The sequence below is a fragment of the Haliotis rufescens genome, unplaced genomic scaffold (genome assembly GCF_023055435.1).
Source record: "Haliotis rufescens isolate VD_foot unplaced genomic scaffold, xgHalRufe1.0.p SCAF_53, whole genome shotgun sequence".
Taxonomy (NCBI): domain Eukaryota; kingdom Metazoa; phylum Mollusca; class Gastropoda; order Lepetellida; family Haliotidae; genus Haliotis; species Haliotis rufescens.
Window position 1 is genome coordinate 1,490,261 of NW_025964257.1, and position 23,623 is coordinate 1,513,883.

Here is a 23,623-nt window from a genome sequence, read left to right on the forward strand (position 1 = left end):
TTCATATAGTTTACACAGGGACCTCCCCATCCCGGACGCATAAAAGCATTGACCTTAACAACATGCTACCATAACATCCTCGATTAGAGATAGGAATCAAACGTAGAGGCAATCAGATTTTCGTGTACAAACAGAAAGAAGTCTAATATGAGACAAATATTCTCTCTCGAATGGTTTGTCATTTTCATATGGGCTTTTGGTCAAGAAAACTACATTAATGCTCAAGGTATGTGACCTTTTCTCTCATAAACAGTAAGAGCTCGCGTGGGTACGTGTGTTTGTGCGTGGGTACGCGCGTGAGTATGTGTGTGCATGTATGTGTGTGTGTGGTTATGTAATTCCAAAAACCATGCATATGTGATGTAGTGTGAAAGACACTTTTCTAAACTGGTGGAAAATACTGCAAACTTAAAGTTCAAAACACAACAAGGATACCAGTATTAAAAACATCATCGATAACCACGTGTTGTTTGTTTCAATTTTAGCTACCATCAAACGTGGGTGTATGCATTCTTTCGCCGGGCAGTTTAGTGACGTTAATGTTTGCTTTGTGTACCTTTGCATTAGATCTTTGATTTTACCTACATCATTTATACTTTTGCCCGGCAGTTTATTACTGTTTGGTGAAATCTTAGGGATTCACTTTTCTCAGCCTTGTACAAAATGCTTAGCATGAAACTTCAATTTTGTAGTGAGTGAGTGAGTGAGTGAGTGAGTGAGTGAGTTGGGTTTAACGCCGCTTTTAACATTATTCTAGTTTTATCACGGCGTGTCAGCTTAATGTGGGAGGAAAGCCCGAAGTGATGCAGGTCTCGGACGTTTACCACTTCGGTGAAACACACGAGCACAGGTATGGTGCTGACAAACCTAGAGACATAATCGTGGCGAACCGGGATTCAAATCCACAATCACAGGTTTCTGGCGTGCCCAAGGGACGCAACTCTGCACAGCGAATCGCGGCGCCTCAGACGACTTGGCCACCCGTGCCCCCTTCAATTTTGTAATATTGTTACAGGATGTGGAGGCCGCTACACGGGATCTTCAGGATCTTTCACTTCTCCCAACTATCCACACAATTATAACAACTCGCTGTCGTGTACCTACACCATCGACCCCGGCTCCACCACTGTCACTCTCATATTTCAGTATTTTGAGACAGAAATAAAATATGATTTTGTAAAGGTAAGCATTTCAATCAAATGTTGCGAATAAGTGAATGCGCGTATAAAACGTTACATTGAAAGTGTAGGCGGGACAGCTATTCGCCTCATTTCCAACATGTACAACTATGCAGAAATATTCATGTGTTCAATGTCTTTCGCTTGACTTGCAAGCCATGGAGCATGAGTACATTACGATGTAGCTTAGCACTTAAACAAACCTACACCCTCCTTGTGACACACACATGTAAACATTTCATCAATAAGAAATATCTGCTAAACGAGAGTCCATTGTACGATTCCGACTATACTACAAGCATGTGATAATGAATCACGATTTTATCAGTACAAGTCAAAGTTTCATGATGTATTTTAGGTGAAATATCTGTGAGTGACAAATAAATCTATTTTGTGACCACCATCGGACGTTTAGCATGTCTTATGTAACAGAAAGTGCGAACAGGGTCATTTGCGACATGACAAGCAAGTGACGTCACATCAAACATTATGACGTCATGACACCGTACTGGCCGGCTACCCGACTTGTACAAGACAGCAACAGGCCAGTCAGATATTAATGAGTAATTAAGGACTGCTTATTGCAATTATTTGGAAAATTAATGTTGAAACCACTGAAATATAATATGTATTCATATAATTAACTCACAGATATCTGAAAGCCCGATTTGCAAGCGAGGAACTGGACTCTGCCATGTTGAAAGCTTTCCATTAAATGGCCTACCTTTAGAATACAGTCCCACAAACTTCTCAAACACGTGATCATACCCTACGACGTAATTTGTAATATTTTGTTGCCAGTCACACCGGCGAAACAATGCCCTGTGACGTCAGGGGTCATCGGGTGTGCATAAGCTCCTCCCAGTGATCTATCATCTCTACATGAAATGCCATTGAATACGCCAAGCAGTGTGGAGAGTTTTGAATATTTGTTTACTAAATATAGCCTGCGGCGGCGCATTTTACAGCAAGCGCTAGCTTACGAAAGCACTTTTATTTTTTTTTTATTTTTTATTTCGTTTTTCTCGTAATTCAAGTGGCAAAAATGGTTATAAATGGGAAGTAATATACATATATTATTTTTTCGGTTCATTAATTTTCATTATTATGCACAAGAACGCAGTTTATTAGGGATATTATATTGGCGCTGAACACATCCAAATGTCGCCAGTGTTAGGGTAGGTTACCCCAAACTCTATCCTTAGCCCTTGGATCCCCTTTACGATCAATCACCCCTTTACGATCAAAAGAGTTAGGTACCCGTTTAGTGGCTATTAGATTACCCGAACTCTGTCCTTAGCCCTTGGATCCACTTTACGGTCAATCATCCCTTTACGATCATTAGGGTTAGGTAAATCTACCCGTTTAGTGGCTATAATAGATTCTATAGCGGCTCCTAATATTCTTCACAGAAAAACGTCGAGTAAAAAGTATGAAATGGTTTTGTGTCGAATACTTTGGCTACTGGAAACTGTCCTGGAACATTCACACAAGCCACTTTCACCGGCTACATTTTTTCAGTACTGATTCAAAAGCGAACTCACCGTTGTGTCGTCACTAGTCATGCTTATTCCTCCCTCGTTCCTTATTATTATCCACATCATCCTTACAGTGTTCACTACCACACTTTTCTGTCACAAAAATCACCATATCATTCATGCGTACTCGCGAGTTCGACGTCTGACGTCTGACGCCTGAAGCCGTTTTCAGTTCGCGGCATATCGGCTCATTCCTCACCACTCGGTATCTTGTAGATTACGGAATGAGACGAGTGTGCCAAATGGCATCGGGATCATTCGTAAGTGTCCGTAGACTAAAGTCACGAGACACCATGCCTACCCGTAACCTTCGTAAGTGTCCGTCACCTATTCGACCCTTTTCGTTCAGTTCCGTGACGTCATAGGCATGACTAGGTAAATTTGCACTAAGTTCAACAGTGTGGACGTAGCTCAGTCGGTTAGCTGTCGGGCTAACAATCCGAAGGTCGCGGGTTCGCGTCCGACGGATTCTCACAAAAACTGGTTGCTTTCTCTTGAGACGTGTGACATACGGTAGAGATCGTCCTCACGAGAAGTTGTAGTACTGTATTCGAAAGGTGCTCCCATTAAATAAATTCATTAGTTAAAGGCGAGAAAAATCATTTCCATATTCATAAGAAATCTCTGCTAAAATTGATTGTTGATTGTACGATTCCGACCATATGATGAGCATGCGTTTATGAATCGCTATTAAATAGTTGCGATACGAGGTGTTCGCGAAACCACCCGTCAAAAACACATGCAAAGCAAGTCAATTGTTTACGTGAAATAACACGGAACTTATGGTACAAATCAAAATGGAGAATTGCATTGGACATCATTTTGGTCACTGATGCGTCATGTCCTCCACATGTCTACAATAAAACGTTCGGAAAAATTTACTGAGGCCTTGAAAGCTGTCACCTTGATCAAACATCTTTAAAGCAAGTATCGTATGTTGCTCTTTGAATCTTGGTAGAAAGAGCATGCACTACTGTACCTCAAAAGTTGTGAAATGTAGACATCAAGGTCTGGGTCTGATTGAATATTGCTTGACAAAAAGGGAAAGTTGACTATAGGGAAGACAAAGTCATCCCTGTTCTCGTACACTCTTGTGGAGAGTGTTTTATCCCTCTGAATCTTTATGCATAGATCTAAATATGAAACAGATAAAGCGCGTCTCACTGGTCTCCTTTATTTTAAGTTCAGGTGGGTGAATCAGTGGAAGGGAACTGACAATTTGATGGTTATGGAACGGTATCTAATTGAAGTTAAACTATGAGAAGCATTTCAGATTCATATGCAAAAATAAACAGAGTTGCAAGAAGGGGGGCACAATTCTTGCCTAAGTGGCTTACCATCAAATAAAACTATTGAACACAAATGTTCACAATATCAGCCATATTTACTGGAGGGAGTATAGAAGTGTCACTGATCATACTTGACTTCATCCATTTAAATATGATCAACGGAGTCATCCAGTTCCATCGTTCATTTCACCACTTAGCTATTGGATACTTCTTATTTCATACTGCACTGCTCACCGCTACATCAGGCACTCTCAAGTATCTTTTTACGAATCGATTGAACGCACTTACTGGCCAAATTACCTATCTTTCACTTTGACAATCCGAGCGGAAGTTCCGATTTATACGCGTAAAAAACAGATCAACAAGAAGGGGAGCACAAATGGTGCCCATGGGGATGCCTACTTCTTGCCTAAATGTCCTACCCCCACATTTTACAATGTTACTATGATAAGGGTGATATATATCTAGCACATCTACATATATGTATATATGTTACGTTAATGTAATTGAATATATATATATATATATATATATATATATATATATATATATATATATATATATATATTATATACAGCAATTTTGCACATGCATACGAGTAACTGCTGATAATTACTCTATCAATTTGTATACCTTTTAAGTTACAATACTCCCAAAGAAATATGTCTGAAATAGTTTTCGCAATAACTCTTCTGTAGCAAACTATCTCATATATTGAGAATCAAGACGACCTTTAAACATATTTGCTGTACAAATCTAATTGGGTTTAATCCAAATGTAAATGAGAAGCTATCGGAGTTGTTAAACCCCGGATGCCATAATAAACTGTTGTCAAAAGGGAAGTATTCCGAAAGAAATGTTTTTAATATTTTAATAACTTACCAAAAATATCACATAAGTGCGTCCTACGAATACAACCAAATGCATTCGATGATGAAAAGCAGGGAAAATTGACATTTGTTGTGAAAATCGTGCATTTTGTCACAACGACTTTGTGCTACGTGGAACGAAATGCATATGCAAAATTGTTGTATAAAACTGGTGACACGGCACGTTTTGAACGCACCAAAAAAAAATGCCACGTTTAGCAGAGGGAGAGAGCCGTTGGCATGGCGGAACAAGGAGCCTAGCCCGTTGTCATTGCAAGAACGTTTTGATGCGCCAGTGTCACCATTACCAGATTGATGCAACGTTTGCAGCAGATAGGACAGGCATCAGACTGGAGTAGAAGCGGGAGACCAAGGGTGACAGCGGGTGACCACGCCCACTGAAGACCACCACATGCGGACCATTCATCTCCGAAACCGCTTCATTACAGCGACGACAGCGACGGAACAGAGTCTCGTTATTATACAGGGAAATCTGAATACCGAAAGATATGGGGATGAAGTTTTGAGACTATTCATTCAGCAACAGCCCAGTTTAGACACTATGTCAAAACACAATTCTCATGAAATATATACATTTTGACTTCCTACATGCTGTTGTTTGTCTTAACTGATATTCCAATTATGATTGATGATACTGATACAGATTCAATTAATTTATGTCCATCCTAAGATGCTGTTTGTCAAGTGATGTCAAGCGTGCTGAAGTTTTACAAGCAATAGATTAAAAAAATGTAGTTTAAAAATAGTTGTAGCGCCAGGTGAGACGGTATTCTATCTGAATTTTATAAGAGAGTGGACGACGTAGCTTTCCTGTTAAGATGTATTGTTTATCCAGATATTAGCTACTGGATATTGTCAGACACAAGACACGTAATTGTTTATCATGTGGTATTGGAAGGTAATCAATTAGTTGTAATTAACTGGCTGGTCTATATACTCACTTTAAAAACAAATTACCTCCTGGGATGGTTTACATTGTGAAAGTATATGCCGCCAATGAAAAAGTACGTGACGCAATGTGATTGGTCAAAAACAGACATATTACCTTTTCCCCAACATCTGAATGTATGATGAGGTTCACACTGGATCACTTTGACCTTGACGTCTGTCAGTGTCAATCCAAAGGCAGATAATTCAGCTCAAAAGCCCTTGTACTAAGAGATTCATTTGCATTAAACTGAATCTAGAAATACCAACACCATTTCAAAAGCTGAATCTATCCAAGTAACTATGAAGCTACCTCATTTATATCCAGCAGTATGCACTCATTAGTTGTAGTAAATAAATATAACGCCCTGACACTGGTCTCTGTATTGTAGCAACATTACACACATATGAAAAAAAAGGTTTGTATTCATTGAAATTCTAGTGCAGGCAGCTTTGATATCAAGAGTATTCTTTTATCATATGAAAATATTATAACAACCGCAGGTTGTATATGCCTTTTTTTGACAATACAAGTCTTCTATAGAGTTGATGTTTGATAAATCATTTACAAAATACATGATTAAAGAATACAGTAATTTAATAATACATGCATAGACCATAAGGCGGGATGTTTTGTAGTCAGGTGGGAGCGGATGAAAATCTATTAATTATTTTTTGTGGCCTTAAGTAGAGAATATGGTATTGTGTAAAACATCGGAAAGCTTATTTTAGCCGAATGCTACACATTGGTCTGGCCTGTGATTATTGCTACAACTGACGGTGGAGACGCGAATAGGTGCAAATACTGCTGTAGCGGCTTTAATCAATATTACTCACTAACTGACGGTATTATTTATTCCCAAGCTTCCGGACACTTTAATGTTTTCACTATTAACATACATTAATGTACACAATTTGTTTGTCAAATTAAATTGAGGGATTTAATTTAAAGTACATAGGAAATAGTAACAACGGGAGAGGCCGTGTTTACACTACATATGACTTATTACATGTAAATTGCATAGAATTTGCAAGATAAGTCGTAATTTTGCTCATTGCTAGAAAATGAGGGGCGTGAAAGAAGCATGACCACAGGACTAATAACGAGCGTATTTTTGTGGCTGGATTTGACAAGTCGCGATTACGAGATTGCGAGATTTCATATCATGTCGAAATGTCACATTCTCGCGTTGTCGACGTTTGACAAAAAGTGCTACATACAAAATACACGAGAATCCGAGATCGCGAGAACGCGAGAAGTTGGCCAAATCTCGCGTTCTCTCACTTTTGGCAAATTTAGCTCGTTTCCAAAGGTCGAGATCGCGAGAATGTCACATAGTATTCCATAGTGTTCTGAGCTCGGTAATAGAGATCGTTAGAGTTTGAATCAGGTCGGCGTTATTTTTCAACATGGTCAAAGACCAAAGATCATGTTTTTTAAACTTAGGAAATCGCTTTATCTTTCTTCGCAACAAGAATTGAAGAGACCCACTGCCCACACACTCTTATTTTCAGTTTTTGTCGAAAACGAAGAGTTGCTGTGTAACTTTGACTGACAAATGGACAATGAAGTTCCGAAACAAAACGTTTCAGGGGCACTGATCCCTTGATCCCTTGATTTGGTGACGAGAAAGTCGCTTTTCTTGTGTTAATTCTTTTTTTTACCTCACCAGCTATAGCTTAGGTCATCACGATTATTGTAAACGGGTGCGTTTTTAGAATGTTTTGGCACGTTTGAGAATATGTGTTGGTGTCTAATGTGACTGTACATTAGTTACACATGACGACAACAACGTCATCTAATGATACTATGTTATGTATCCTGTCAACATATGTTTATCACGCTATTTCACATAGAAACAGAATTGTTTGCTAACAACCACGTCACCTACATGTAAATACGCATTGTACATAAGGCCTGTGGCCTTTTAAGTACTGAATAAACTGATTGGACAACAACGTTGACTTCGTTCTAAATTGGAGAAAAACTGAAATCCGTCTATTAGTTTGGCTCGTAAACGTCGTTCTTGGTCGAACTGCCTCGAAGGAACCTTACGAGCCAAACTAATCGATGCATTTCGGATTGTCTCCTACACTGACGCTGAGTATACAGTTTCGGGATTTGTTTTTATCATGGAGGTGTCATATATATGATATGCATGCTCATTATGGTACACATATGCAACCTTGTACCCTAGGCCTATTGACCTCATAAAAAAAGTTACTCTTAAAAAAGGTAGTAGATCATGAAAAATAAATGTTAGTACCAAGTAATAGAAGAAAGATAAACGTTAACGACCGACATCGTATGCAAAAACGTTATTGTCCTTCAGAACTCAACACCAAAACACATCCTATAGATTCCACGTGCCTCACACAGCAGGGTGTCATTCCTGATTTCGACACTTTCACGATTTACTTGAATTCATTCACTGTTTGTGTATGAACTAGCGATGTCTTCGGGTTATTGGAATGCTTGAAACTGACAGTGGCCCATACGTGCAATATTGCACAGGTACCAACAAACCCAAAACGTTGGCATACAATAGGTGGTTTACTCGGCACGATATAGGACAAAAAAGATATCCTTTGGGGTCATATGCGGATTAGGATGCAAATTTCAAAGGTCAAGTAGGTACCACTTTTACTGTTGTAAACAAACATGGCGTCGCCCTTGTCATTTGGCGACAGAGTCAGAATTAACAATCGGGAATCTGGAGAAACTACTGGGATAATTCTATCGTTATCCAAACAACAGTCTGATATACTGCCAATTAGTCTCTAACTGTGACGTACATGTAGCTGAGTCATTTTACAAGTCTTGGCAACTTTGGAGATCTGAATTGCGAAACAAATTTGCGAGCGCACTAGCCTAACGGGATGAATGTTCATACCTGTGTTCGTAGACCTCTGCGGCTTGGAACCTTTCACAAATTAAAACAGTTAGATTTGGCCGAAATAATTTAGTTTTGTCGCTGAGTGTACATCTGACTGCACTTCGTAACGTTATGACAGGCCAGGCCGACTGTCTACAACGTCTGACGGTGGCCGTGACGTTTCATAGACTAGGGTTAGAGTAGCTTCCCTTTGATAAAGGGCAGTTACTCTATCGAAAGACCTATGGGTTGCCGTGAAGGGCAAGAAAAAGCAATTTGTGAAGGCAATTGTTATTTTGCATAAATGCAGTTATTCCATTGTAAACGAAACAGGTTTCTGTTGGAACTATATTGGCTACTGTCACTGTCCGACTGACACATCACTTACCCTCTGACGTAATATATGTTAATGCGCACATTCCAGGAAAACTTGCAATGGTTAGGTTATGACTGTGAGAGATGAAAAGAGAGACAAGAAACGCTTTTGTGTTTTGGGGTCGTAAATATCCTGTATTAGGAATCACCACAATGAAATAGCTTGTTATAGCTCGCTTTAAACAATGTTTATTCCCAATACAGGATATTTACTATTACCAAACACCCGCGTGATAACCTCTATATATCCTAATGTACGCACCAAATATATCTCTGTTGGAATGAGTATGTCACTATGGCAATGCTTTCGTTTACAGGTGTATGACTCGTTGAACACTTCAATGGAATATCTGTCTGGGAATTACGCATGGCATATCCTCCAGCCAGCCTCTTTCTACCGGGTGCACTTTACCACTGATAGTTCTGTCACCAGTAGTGGATTCAAAGCTGTCTGGACAGGTATGACATCATAATGGAAAAGTTACAATGTAAAAATTGAAAGAGACGTTAATGTGCAACAATTGGCCATACGTCATCTACCTTAACTGTTTTTCGAATACAATTTCAGCATTGCTGGTTTTAAAAACAAAATGTTATCTATAACCTGAATATTTTTACAGATATTGGCAAATATAATGATTTGATTCATGTTGCCTTGACTTGCTGGTTGCATATGCATGATGATATAATCATTAACCCATTTCAGATGCTGCAAATGCCCTTGGTATACTCGGGGGGAACGCTGTTTTATCCTGGGATTTACACCAAACTGGCATAAAAGAGTTTACCGTGCGCAACATTCAATTGGGGACGCTAGTCTATCACGTTACCAATTACAACCAAGTTGATGTTGTTGATAGAAACTTCAAATCTCGAGTTTCTTTCACGGGAAACATAACATCATCTGGAACTGGCGTGTTCAAGTTTACTCTTTATGATGTTAACTTCGAGGATGAAGGGCAGTATGTGTGCTTCAAAGGATCGCAAACGGCGAAAGGCCCAAGAATTATTGATTGTGGACAAAGGCTACACGTATTTGGTAATTACTGAGGTCTAATCTAGTTTTTATATGAAATACACCTCCAGTATCTAGGTTGCCTAGATTTGTAAGTTATATGTATATCAAACATTAAAGCCAGCCCATTTGAATCTCAGCATTATAATAAAAAACCCAACTGTGTACATATTACAATGGCTTAGGTCAATTACTCTTCTTTGGGGCGGTCGGGTAGCCTAGTGGTTAAAGCGTTCGCTCGTCACGCCGAAGACCCAGGTTCGATTCCCGACATGGGTGCAATGTGTGAAGCCCATTTCTGGTGTCCCCCGCCGTGATATTGCTGGAATATTGCTAAAAGCGGCGTAAAATCATGCTCACTCACTCACTCATTACTCTTCACCTGACATGTATTCATGTAACAAGCACCTATAGTGTCCAGTCTGCCACCATGATAATGATAACGACCAACTGAGAAAACTTGATTCAATCAATATGACAGTTTTTATAGACACTTTTTGAATGACCTCTACATAAAATTGACACGCATTTATCTGACATTTGAATCCGAGGTTTCAAATCACAAAATAACATTTGACATCACCACAGGGGAAAGCTTCAAATTAGTGGGGGTGTAGTTCTTTCTCAAGCGGAGTCAGTGGGAATTTCTAAAATATGATGTTAGATATAATGATAAAGAATGCTGCGCTGCGTTACATACAATATCGACAAATTTTAGGTAGAAAACTAGAGAGTGTATTATAAATTCTAGATTTACCCAAAGAGCTGCTTTAACGTAACTTCCATTGTTTGATGACAGAAACAGATGTGGTCGCTCGTGAAGGGGAAAATGCGACTTTGTCTTGGAGGCTTTCTCAGCCTGGAACTGTTGAGTTTACAGTGATGAAGACTGGTTCCAGGCAACACGTACTTCATGTGACTGACTATAATCAAGTCACCGTCAGTGATGCCTACAAGTCCCGCGCCAAGTACACAGGGAATGTTACAGCCACAGGATCTGGAGTTTTCGCCTTCGTAGAGTATAATGTAGTCAGTTCCGGCTATTACAGATGCTTCACAGGTTCACCAGATTCTAATGGGACTCAGATGTCAGAGTGCGGCCAAAGACTTATCATCTTACGTGAGTTCCTTCTATGTAAACGACACACATTCAAACACGTCCATTTCCCTGCAAACATTAGCACACACATGCTTAAGTTACTAAATCGCAAGTGAAAATAAGCTAGCAACTCTTGTGGCAAAGGCCACTATGTACCCACTGAACGTTATGTATGACCTGGTTTACATAATGTATCATCGTAACGTCCTGAGTTGATTCTCACACTATTACCCAGCATTTACTGCCCGTGCTCTGTGTAAGATCGTCCTGATACATGTATTGTTTTGATGCCTGTATTGCCTGATGTAATGTGTTACCAATGTCGGTGGATCACAGAAAGTAATACAGTAATGCATTATACTTATACGTAGGTTTTCTCTGCTCATAATTCTAAATTATATCAATACTTTCAAAGACATGACAAAACGAAAATATTTATTGAAAAACCTAAAAAAATAAAGCCAAATCATTTCTAAACAAATATGCAATTATTTGTGTCTAGCCTGTAAGCTCATGATGATATTTTGTCACAGGGCATCTTCAGGATCCGTACATCTTCGCCCCCCACACAGTCACCTACGGCCGTTCGATAAATCTGACATGCTATACAGATGCTTATACTTCCAGTTTTTCAAATGTGGCTATTCTAACCACGCATATCATGTGGAAAAAGAATGGAATTCTGTTGAATAACCGGGGAAGATATCGCATAAGCAGGATGGACTGGATATATCTCAATAACACTCTGACAATACGTGATGTAAGGCGAGAGGATGATGAAGACATCTACACATGTCAGGCTATGGTGGGACGAACGGTCTCAAACTGGAGTGATGGGTTTGTTTTTGGCCAAAACTGTAAGTATTCATCCCAATCTCACTGATTAACTTATTATCGATTTGATATCCTTAAGTAATTCAAAGTGACTGAGATTGTTGAATTAATTTGCTCAACTTGACCGAGGTCATTTCTTAGAATCAGTAACGGTCCCTAAACAATATTCATTTATAATAGCATTATGTGTATCTCCCCAAAAGCATCGGATAAATTCCAATTCTATTTTAGAGACACTTACATAACTGTATATTGTACAGGCCAAATATTATCAATACTTCTTTTATTTTACTTTATAAGATTAAGCTTTGAGGCTTATTGAAGTCTGCTTAAATAAGTCAATGTATCCAAATACTACCCATGGGAATTATTTTCCATGATAAATAATTAATGTTTGTTTCTGTATTTTATAACAACCCTGTTTTCGTTAAATCATTAATAAAATAAGGTGCCTACCTTGACCTTTTATATTTACATACCGCGGACCTTAATCTTTCCATGCTTGTCGTAAGAGGCGACTAACGGGATCGGGTGGTCAGGCTCCCTGACTTGGTTGATGCATGTCATCGATCCCAATTGGGTGGATTGATGCTCATGATATTAATCACTAGATTATCAGTTTTAGACTCGACTATTTACAGACCGCCGTCATATAGCAGAAATATTGCTGAGTGCAGCGTTAAACAACAAATCAACCAACCAAATCTTAACAATCTTTTCTGTGAGTGAGTGAGTGAGTTGGGATTAACGCCGCTTTTAACAGCATTATAGTTACATCGTGGCGTGTAAAGCTTAATGTCGGAGGTAAGCCCGAAGTCATGCAGGTCTCAGACGTTTACCACTTCGGTGAAACCCATGAGCACGGTTATGGTGATGACAAACCTAGAAACATTATCGGGGCGAACCGGGATTCGGACCAACAATCATAGGTTTCCGGCGTGCCCAAGGGACGCAACTCTGCACAGCAACAAGAGGCGCCTTACACAACTGGGCTACCAGTGCCCCGAGGAATCTTTTGAAATACTGATAATCAAAGGTGACATTTACCCACAAGGCCATACATAAAACATTATGCTCATGAGTTAAAGTGTATGCTGTAGTTGGATGAAAGTCGGAAGAGTACGGCATGAAAGTGATTTTTTTATCATTTATTACGAAGGACACTGGAGTTCGTCATTCATGAGGTAGTTCTGCTCTTCGAGAACTTAACAAATTACCTGTATGATATGTTTTCGTTAGCTAGCAACCATGTTTCCAAAAAGGACAGTCAATTAAACCGGAAGTGCGCATACCGTTCTTTTGAAGGTAGCTAGAGGCATAGGGCTTCTGTTTGTAGGATGTATTTCATAAGATATGTGTTCTCTCAAAAAGGATGCACATTGAACTCTGAGTGGCGGATGCTTCCTGCACAACAAGACATGCAAACATGACCTGTTGTAATCACTGATTTTCAGTGATCTATTCATATAATGTTCATAACTATTTTGCCTTTTACGCTTAATGAAATCTGTTTCGGCGGATAATGATGGCGTCTGGCGATGACATTGTATGTATAAAGAATATTGAATGTTTCTTGTTATTTCGTGTCATGTTATTCTTTCCAAATATTTTTATGAATGTGAATATTGACATATATAACGCATGTATTATAACTGAGAAGGAAACACAATAAAGCATCATCTATACGTTTCTGTTTGAAGATTCCCCAGTGGAGCTTGGGAACCAGACTAACGTCTATGAAGGTGGGGACGCCACCTTAACATGGGAGCTGCCACATAATAGTAACAACATATTCATTCGGAATCACGGGACATTTGACAACCTGCTACACACTGTCTTTAGCAAGGTGTTTGTTACAGAAACCTACTGGCAAAGAATAAAAGTTAATCTGTACATATCATCGCCCGAGAATGACTATCTGAGTATCACGCTTGTCAACGTCACATCAGCAGATGCAGGAATTATTTCATGTCAAAAACATGTATATATTCCTATTTCTGTGCCTGGATGTCGAAATTTGCTGACTGTTTATCGTGAGTATTTCCACTATGTCTTGTCACAACACATGGTGTTAACCTGAACCTTAGTGTAACTATGAACACTGAAGGAGGTTGGCAGCGTTCTAAGGGGTGGGGTTGGAAGACGGTGTGGGGTTTCGTATGGACAGAAAGTTTTTGTGCTTGTTCATGTAATTAAATAAGCAGTTTCATAAAAACGGGTTGCTTTTAATTTTTTCAATGTGCTTGTCCGCTCTTGACTCGTCCGGCTTTCGTTTTTTTTTTTGCAATAGCTTCTTCATGGAAAGGATCCTAGTATTAAAACTTTGTATACCATATGTGTAACCCAGGGGAGTCGGATTGATTAGGTTTGGGCATATAAGGGCCCAAGGTCAAAGTCACTAAAAACTTTACAGTTTGGCATTTGAGGAACCATTATGTACCTCCTACATTTGTCCTAAGTTGAAGACGTGTCTTGGGTTCATTTATTTTAGAGAAGAAAAATGTCATTCATATGAAAAGTAGGACACCTTAACCAACATTAAAAGCTCCAGCTGTGTTAGTGTGTCAAGCTGACAATTGCTCGAATTTAATATGTTTAATGTTTGCTCAATGTACACACTGAAATGTGGAATATGAGGAATATACTGAAAATGTTACATCAGCGATCTAAGGCCAAGACCAAGAGTTACATAATACTTACGAAAAATCTTTTTAACTTAACTTATTGAACATTTATGTGTAAGAAATAAGTAATGATATGATAAGGGTGCTCTTTTGAATATCTTATTCTTCGCAAGGGGACGTCACTCTATCTTGAAATAGTTGAGACATCAGTGAAAATGTTTGAAAGAACACAAATGTGAAACAGGGCTTGCAAAATAGTATGTGTTGCCATAAAGATGGCAAAGGCTGTTAATCTGTAAGAATTTGTCAAATTTTGCAACCACGAGCATGACAAGTAAGCTTATGAAAAATAAATTCCATCAGATATTTCTGTATGTAATGATTGGATATTGTTCAAACTTGGCATAGTTGGCCTTTCAGTCTAGATCTCGTGTCGTGCAGGTTGAGCATTAAATGAACACTCACAGTTGAACATGTAACCCCTATTGTCACCACATGAATATTTGGTTTCCAGAACAAATATAATTCTCAAGCAGATTAAAAAAAAATATACCGTATAAAGTATACCGTTCAATAAAGAGATATCAGATCTTATTTGCAAATGATAACTAGCGGTTGCTAGCGTCACTACAGGAACACTATGGTATCAACACTTTGTGCTTACGTTTGAAATGAATGAAGAAATACTTAGTTTATTTTCAAAAAGCCTATGCACTTTTAGCATGTCTCGGCAAGACAAGTGTTAACAAACAGATTTGTAGAAGGTAAGTTGACAGTACATATCCTTTGCATATCCTCCAATCATCCAAAACCTGCATGTCAGTTTTCAAACCGGATGTCGTTTTCTTCACGCTATTTTGATTGGACAAATGCATTGACTCGTTAGTCCAGACAAAATATAACTCCATACTTCAAGCCTAGTTCAGCAAGAGTTAAAACTGGATTTTGTAGACAGTTAACTCCCTTGCCTCGGTAAGATGGTAAGAAACTTGAAGTGATATCATTGCGCCGTTGTTTTCAAGAACATGACACCATTTCACGTGTGGCATAGGCTCAAAGCATTATTGGGGTGGCACTCTAAGAACTTTAGAATAAAATCTCAACCTGTAGTGTTTCAGTGACACTAACAGTTGCAGATTCAACACTTAGTGTTCATTGTTTCACTGAGAGTTAGTTGAACACTAGGAGTTGTACTAATGCCTCAATGCACATACACCTCGAAACTATTTGTTAATAAACTGCACAGAAAGACATCGGATAAGATTTTATTATAGAATATGTTAATGTGGAAATTGTTTGGAGAGAGAAGGTAATTAATTATTCACTGCAAATAATAGAGTTTACTTTAATCTCTAAAGTAGCATGTTCGTTAGTAATATTTATCAATCAGTCAAACCATTAAAGTAAGTTATATCTACTTTATGTCTCAAGATCAAGTCTTTTACCATTATATGTTCGTTGAAACTCTGCTCAATGGATTCTGGCATGAACAATACTACAATTATTGTTTTTAATACGTCTTTATGCTATATTTAGGATTCCAAAGGTCCTACATTACGGTCGAGGCCATTGCAAGGCACCGCCTAAAATGTTACACCTATTTCCAACAATGGCCGCGTAATCCCAACCTGACTCCCTCCGTCAATTGGAGGAGGAATGGGGAGCAGGTGGTGATCGGAGGAAGGTATGAAGTAACGCCACCGATAAGAGACAACGAATCATTCTGGAGCAGCCAGTTGACGATATCAACTATAGGGACGGAGGATAGAAATGACAGCTATTCATGCCATCTGGAAGATGAAAACGGATTGGCTACACCATGGAGTGTTGATTTTGAATTCCTAAGTAAGAAAACTTTAGGTATTTGATGCATCAGCTGATGTGGAAGGAATACTTATACTCGAAAAAAATGTTACAGTATGGGACATGAAACCACTAAAAACATTCCTGAAATTGGACACGGCCGTTAGATTTTGGCGTGCATTTGATTTGTGTGTGTGTGTGTGTGTGTGTGTGTGTGTGTGTGTGTGTGTGTGTGTAAGAGTAGATCGGGTGGTCAACGTAAAATTATAGTCGCCCTGAGAGGATATTGTAAATCCTTTCCATTCAATGAATAGTTATATCTCCTAGTCTTTTAAACGTACAATATTGGTCGTTTTAATTTTGGCTAAAATGTGCACAAGCGCCAGCGACTGAGGACATGGTACTGTCCCCACGGTCCCCTTTTTGGTGATCTACCTTCAGTGGTTGGCGATCAGTAGCCCGTTTGTATCATATATTGTGTATCGTTACATCTTTTATAATTCCATGCTAGTTTTATATTCATATATGTGATAGTCTAGTTTGTTTTACTATACTTTGCTGACAGGTTTTTTTCTATGGTCAAAATGTCTTTATTATTGTATGAATGATCTCGTCACTATATGGCTGAAATATCACCGGTATGACGTTAATCCAAATTCACTCACTCACTCACCCAGGTGGTCATCCTCTGTGTTTCATTCTGTGTCATTTTCTACCACTGGTTTACTTGGCCCAGACTCAAATTTTCACAGGAAGCCAGTCGTGATATAACGGAATAATTACTGACTGTGGCGTTAAATGTCATTCACTCACCAATTACAACAGATATGGTTGATTAATACGTATACACTCAATCAATTTACTAGAAAACATGTTCACAATTAAAGCTTTTCAATGGCTATTTTCTTTAATTTGTGGAAGTTACTAAGTTGACAAATGAATGAAAAAACAAACGAGAAATGAAGACATTAATGGGTCATGACTTGAATCTTTAACTCACCTGAATGAAAGTCAATTATTGTTTGTAATTGGGCTTGGTGTATTTTAGTAACCTACATGAAAGTATAGGGTTCATTATAACCTGCCCGTCCGAGGTCGAAACCAGTAATGAAGCTCAAACTGGTCATGCATGTCGCCACTGATTATTACAGAAATTTCTACAAGGGGTTCAAAGCTTATTATTTATCATTCTGAGAGACAATTCTGAATAAATAATTGTTTTCTCATATATATGTGCACATGTGTCTGTGAAACATCATACATAAATAAATGGATTATATATTTTTGTCTTCCAGCTTATGGACTAAGTCTACAATTTCCTAGCTACACAGTGGCGTACGGAGCCGGTGAAGTCCTCCTACAGTGGTTACAGCCTCGTCTTGAAAAAAACATATTTCTGCAGAAATCTCACACAGGAGAAACTATTTTGACTTTTGATTTTGAGAGAGTCAAAATAGCCTCCCCATACATATCAAGATATCTGTTTGGTGGAATGGTTACACAGTCAACATCTAATGTTGTTTTTCTAGTTCTCCAAAACGTGACGGCCGCTGACGCGGGGAACATAAACTGTTATGTGTATGATTCGTCCACCCAGTTACAAATTCCACAGTGTGGAACCCTTCTTGTGGTATCAGGTGGGTATCGTAGAAGTAACAATGTAATAAACGATGAAGATCCCATAAATATGCGAATGGGGTCGCCCTGGAGGATAACTTTTAATCAGCTCCATCGATGCAATTTCTGCTGTCTCAAAACCCTACAGATGCGATGTCCCGTTGCTTCAAAACCTTGGCATAACATTCCCTCAACGTTTATCTAGGATTCCTAATATGTGAACAAAAATGTTTGCAAGTTGTGTAGCATTGTTTGGTAAATGTTGTGTGTGATTCAGGCCTTGAATTCTTGCGCTCTTTCTAAAGTTTCTTGAGTGAATGGTTCTATGTTTTAAACTTCAATATTTTTAAAATGATAACATATGAGAAAAAGTTATAACCGTCACAATTTTAAGTATCGCGAAAGTTCCGCCCACTAAAGTTTGTATTCCTAATATATGATAATTACGACACAGCAGCACACTCGGCGAAGAGTCTCTATCTATTATCGCTCGCTTGTAAGACTTCCTTATTGTCAGCCAGACATAAGTGACAGACAGTTTGCTATATGTTATGTTATGATTGATGTGCAAAGCCCAGTAATATATGTATTGACCAATTCCGGTTTTAGGCATGACGTTTTAGGCATTTCTTTTCTTTTGACAGAACAACCATCAAAACCAACTGTATCAAGCTATGGTCCTGCAGTGGCTGGACACCCAGTAACTCTGACATGCAACTCCACTTCCCGAAGTCTGCCCGTGGGTCACCCTCTCTCCATGAACTACACCTGGAGGGGCAACGGTTTCCAACTTGAGAGCGGAGGTAGACATCAGATATCAGGATCATCTCTCACAATCACAAACATCCTGGCAGATGACAATGTGGGATACTCGTGTCAAGCCGTGGAGGAAGATGTAATGTCTCAGTGGAGTGACGACTATGTTTTTAATATTCTAGCCACAGGTACGTATTCGTATTTGATAGCGTTACGCATACATGTAAATTTGACGTTACGCATACATGTAAATTTGACGTTACGTATACATGTAGATTTGACGTTCCGCTTACATGTAGATTTGACGTTACGCATACATGTAGATTTGACGTTACGCATACATGTAGATTTGACGTTACGCATACATGTAGATTTGACGTTACGCGTACAAGTAGATTTGACGTTACGCATACATGTAGATTTTACATAGATTTGACGTTACGCATACATGAAGATTTGACGTTACGCATATATGAAGATTTGATGTTACGCATACATGTAGATTTGACGTTACACATATATGAAGATTTGACGTTACGTATACCTGTAGATTTGACGTTACGCATACAATGTAGATATGACGTTGCGCGTACAAGTAGATTTGACATTACGCGTACATGTAGATTTGACGTTAAGCATACATGTAGATTTGACGTTACTCATGCATGTAGATTTGACGTTACGCATATATGAATATTTGACGTTACGCATATATGAAGATTTGATGTTACACATACATGTAGATTTGACGTTACGCATACATGTTGATTTGACCTTATGCATGCATGGAGATTTGACGTTACGCATGCATGTAGATTTGTCGTTACGCATATGTGAATATTTGACGAAGTGCATATATGAAGATTTGATGTTACGCATACATGGAGATTTGACGTTATGCATACATGTAGATTTGACGTTACGAATACATGTTGATTTGACGTTACGCATGCATGTAGATTTGACGTTATGCATATGTAAAGATTTGAGGTGAACACCTGATGTCATCACTGATTTTCAGTGATCTATTCATATCATTTTTGACGTTATTTTACCTTTTACGCCCAAAGTAATCTGTGTCGAAGATTATCAAGACTGGCGTTGACATTGTATAATTCGTTAAAGTATATATAGGAAAAAGAGACACTTCCGATCCTTTGGTATACAACACATATACACCCGGAATACAATTTTAGTATTATCATAACGAACGCAGAGGGACCAGTAATTTCCGTTCGTTATTACCGTAGTTCGTTACAAACATATATACAGCATATATATACTGCAAATGGTAGGGACAAAAATACAAAACAGCGTGTTCGTTATAACCGTAGTTTATATTTGTGCAATTATGCCACACTGATTTGAAATAACGAATATTGCCTGGTTTGAATTGCATTAATAACATCAAACGAACAGTTACTGTTGTTTTACCTTGCTTTCAATTGTTTGGAGAAAGTGTCATGGATAGATGAACAAATAGTTATATATTTTTCCTTATGTTTTATACCAGCGGATGCAAATCTACTGATGTTTGCTGTCGTGGGTGCCTGCTCAACCTTTGTGGTAATTGCTGTCATTGGAACTGTCGTCTTCTGCCAAGCATACAAGAAACTAAAACGTAATTATTCATACAGTATTTATGCCTAGATCATCTCTGTTTTGGTCTGTTTGCTGTTTAAAGTCGCACCCGGCAACAGTCCAGCTATATGACGGCGGTCTGTAAATAATCGAGTCTGGACCAGACAATCCAGTGAAAGACATCATGATAATCGATCCACGCATTTGGTATACGATGACATGCATCAACCAAGTCAGCGAGTCTGACCACCTGATCCCGTTAGTCGCCTCTTACGAGAAGCTAGGGTTACTGAACACCTATGCTGAACCGGATCTCCCCAGGGGGAAATACGTTGATAATACCGTACACAATCAATAAACCGTCACTGTAATTGTATCACTACACACATGCTGAGGACGGATGATGTCAATCTACTTTGAGTACTGCATTTCTGTCTCATGTTCATTAGCGATGCCCCTGTAAATTCGTATTACTTTTCTGTCTCTCAGGTACACTGGATGAAAGGTGAGTAATGGTAGTTTTATAACACGATTGATTTAATGTGCAAGACAATGAAGCAAACGTGGTGTTTCTCGCTTCTATCATGTATTTGTATTTTAATACTCTTCAACACTAAAATGTCTTTATCATAAAGGGGCACGGGTGGACCAATCAGATAAGGCGCCACGATTCGCTGTGCAGAGATGCGTCCCTTGGCACGCCAGAAACCTATGATTTTGGGTTCGAATCCCGATTCGCCCCGATTATGTTTCTAGGTTTGTCGGCACTATATCCGTGCTCATGGGTTTCACCGAAGTGGTAAACGTCTGATACCTGCATCACTTCGGGCTTTCCTCCCACATTAAGCTGACACGCCGCTATATAAATGGAATACTGTTAAAAGCAGCGTTAAACCCAACTCACTCACTTACTCACTTTATCATAAGCTATAATTTACTCAAAGTAATTTCTTACTCGAATCTTGACACCCAAGTAAAAAATACTACAATACATTGTATTTCACATTCCAAATATATTCTCATCAATGCAAAGTATTCTTTTACACCCTTTGCACATCTATCAACTATACAATTGTCAATGTTTTCAAAGGAGTGTCACGCACCCCTGTGTCGAAATGCAGCCAGCTGATGGTTCGCGAGTGAACATGTACGACGCATTCGAAACACCAAGAGCCGAACCGAACGAATACAAGTTTGAGGACAATGAAGCTTTCTATGAGAATATCTAGTGCATCAAAAGGGCAAAACATGGTTTAGGACCAATAGATGCATTTTTGGTGAACATAGTCTTTGTTATCAGGAAAGCTGAAACAGCTTTCGGAATATTACTAACAAAATATATCCCTCAATTGTTGGTTATGTAAAATTATTTTTCGTGTCGATATTGCAGTGTTTGTGGACACAGGAAAAAGTGATCCTTTGTTTGAACACCTTTAACCAGCATGTATACACAGCTTGACTTGTCATAAAAGGGAAATATGTTTTATAATGCTTTGGCAATTCATCATGAAAAATATAACATTTTTATATTAACGTGCACAGTATAGAGCTTTTTACGCAAATATAGTCCATATTATGTGTAAACATTGTGTTCATATATATCTTAATATTCTATGAAGGTTTATGGTAGAGCACATACGCTCGATATAAAGTCCCATCAGAGTTTATATCGTATAGGTACTCAAGTTTAAAACATAAAAGTCAAGTGAGCTTACGTTGTGGCGCATTGTCCGTCGTCCGACGACAACTGTTACATGTGGACATCTCTGAGAGGTCAACGAAGATGAAACTTTGCATGGATGACCACAGCTGACTTAAAGAGTTTCCACCCGGTGTAATTTTTGGTTTTTACTTATAACTCTCTGTATGTATAATTATCACAGTTGCAATGCAGTAAGTATGTGCTTTACCGAAAAACATGTATTGGTTTGTGTTTGCATATTTGATTTTATACTTAGCTTTGGCCTTTGATTATAACATAACGCCATTTTATTTGTTTTACAATATTTTTACATCTCCTCTGAACTTCTCGGTTAATGAATCTACTATTTGTGTATGTCATCTCAACGCATATTTATCTACCCTTGTTGGAAACTGCTGATTTTATATGATACTAAAGAAATAAGGTTTCCCCTACCCCTATGTTAATGTACTAAAGTATAGATTTGCTTGAAGTATTATAGTTAAATTGCTTTGAAGAAATAATTGTTCAGGGCAAAATTATACTTTATTACACTACACATGAGGGTAGAGCAAATTGTATTACTTTTCGAAGATGACAAGTTTATGACTAAGTTTGTGTTTAGTAAGAGATGGGTTTAAAATCAAATCTGTAAAAAGCGGTGTAGTAAGTTGAAAATACTTGCAGAGGGCTAACATTTCTACCATTAATGTGACACACGGGACCAACTGCAAACCATGAAATACTGCCGAGTTGTTAGCACTACATGATACCATGACCAACGTGCGTGGGCGGCCTGGGGCGTCACATGTCGTCGCCATGCGACAGACGGGGGAAGGGCAACAGTGGTCGGTTTGTTTGACCGCAGTATGTTGCTAAATGCCTTACATTGAGGTTATACAACTCTACAAGACTTGCGCAGTCCTGTGTCCAGAGACAGCAGTAATATGCCGCGTTGTTATTCTGTGGCACGGACATAGTGGTTATAATATGTTTGTGATATATCCTCGGCGTTAGGTTTGGTGATCATCATCTTGGCATATGTCCTCCTAGGTTATGTAATTGTCAATTATTTAAAGAATTATTTTCCCTGATCTATGATAATGAAAACGTGAATGAGGCATCTTGGTGGATAGTAATAAAAGAAGAACGATGTTAGCAAGGATACATCAGATCTCGGCGATCTGATTTGAACAGCGTCATGACGTCAGCCCATTATAACGTATCTCAAAACGTGTAGCATAAACTACAGTCGGCGGCTTTGTAAGTTTAGAGACTCATGTAAGAATAAGATATCCAAGTTAACTACAGAGCTCTGTATCACTGTTTACTTTCATTTTATTTCACTTTCTCTTTTTCATGTTTCGCTTACCTGCTTTTATGAATACTACATTGTCACTGCGCTGATTTTCTTCATGTATGTATGTGTTGTAGCATAAGTGAATCCGTCTTGCGGTCAATGTTGCGATCTCGGATAACACAGATTTTCATTCTTTTGTTTATGTACAGAAAATAAACAAAATAAAATTTCACCACCACA

General features: G+C 38.6%; 1 protein-coding gene across 1 annotated transcript; it reads left to right on the forward strand.

Moving 5' to 3' along the window:
* Positions 1–77: 77 nt before the first annotated feature.
* LOC124115256 lies at positions 78–23,623 on the forward strand. The gene is made up of 13 exons (XM_048385084.1): positions 78–226; positions 1,016–1,182; positions 9,391–9,532; positions 9,780–10,112; positions 10,888–11,208; positions 11,721–12,044; positions 13,722–14,054; positions 16,182–16,490; positions 17,744–18,085; positions 18,710–19,009; positions 20,335–20,442; positions 20,892–20,907; positions 21,493–23,623. Exons 1-13 carry the CDS (start codon positions 148–150, stop codon positions 21,629–21,631), a joined length of 2,913 nt encoding a protein of 970 aa, XP_048241041.1. The 5' UTR covers positions 78–147; the 3' UTR covers positions 21,632–23,623.

Excerpts from the sequence above, each read along its gene's own strand:
- LOC124115256 (XM_048385084.1), top strand. The coding sequence starts at position 148 with ATGAGACAAATATTCTCTCTCGAATGGTTTGTCATTTTCATATGGGCT. Across the intron at positions 10,113-10,887 it reads ACAAAGGCTACACGTATTTG|AAACAGATGTGGTCGCTCGT; the intron begins GTAATTACTGAG and ends GTTTGATGACAG. Across the intron at positions 14,055-16,181 it reads AAATTTGCTGACTGTTTATC|GATTCCAAAGGTCCTACATT; the intron begins GTGAGTATTTCC and ends TGCTATATTTAG.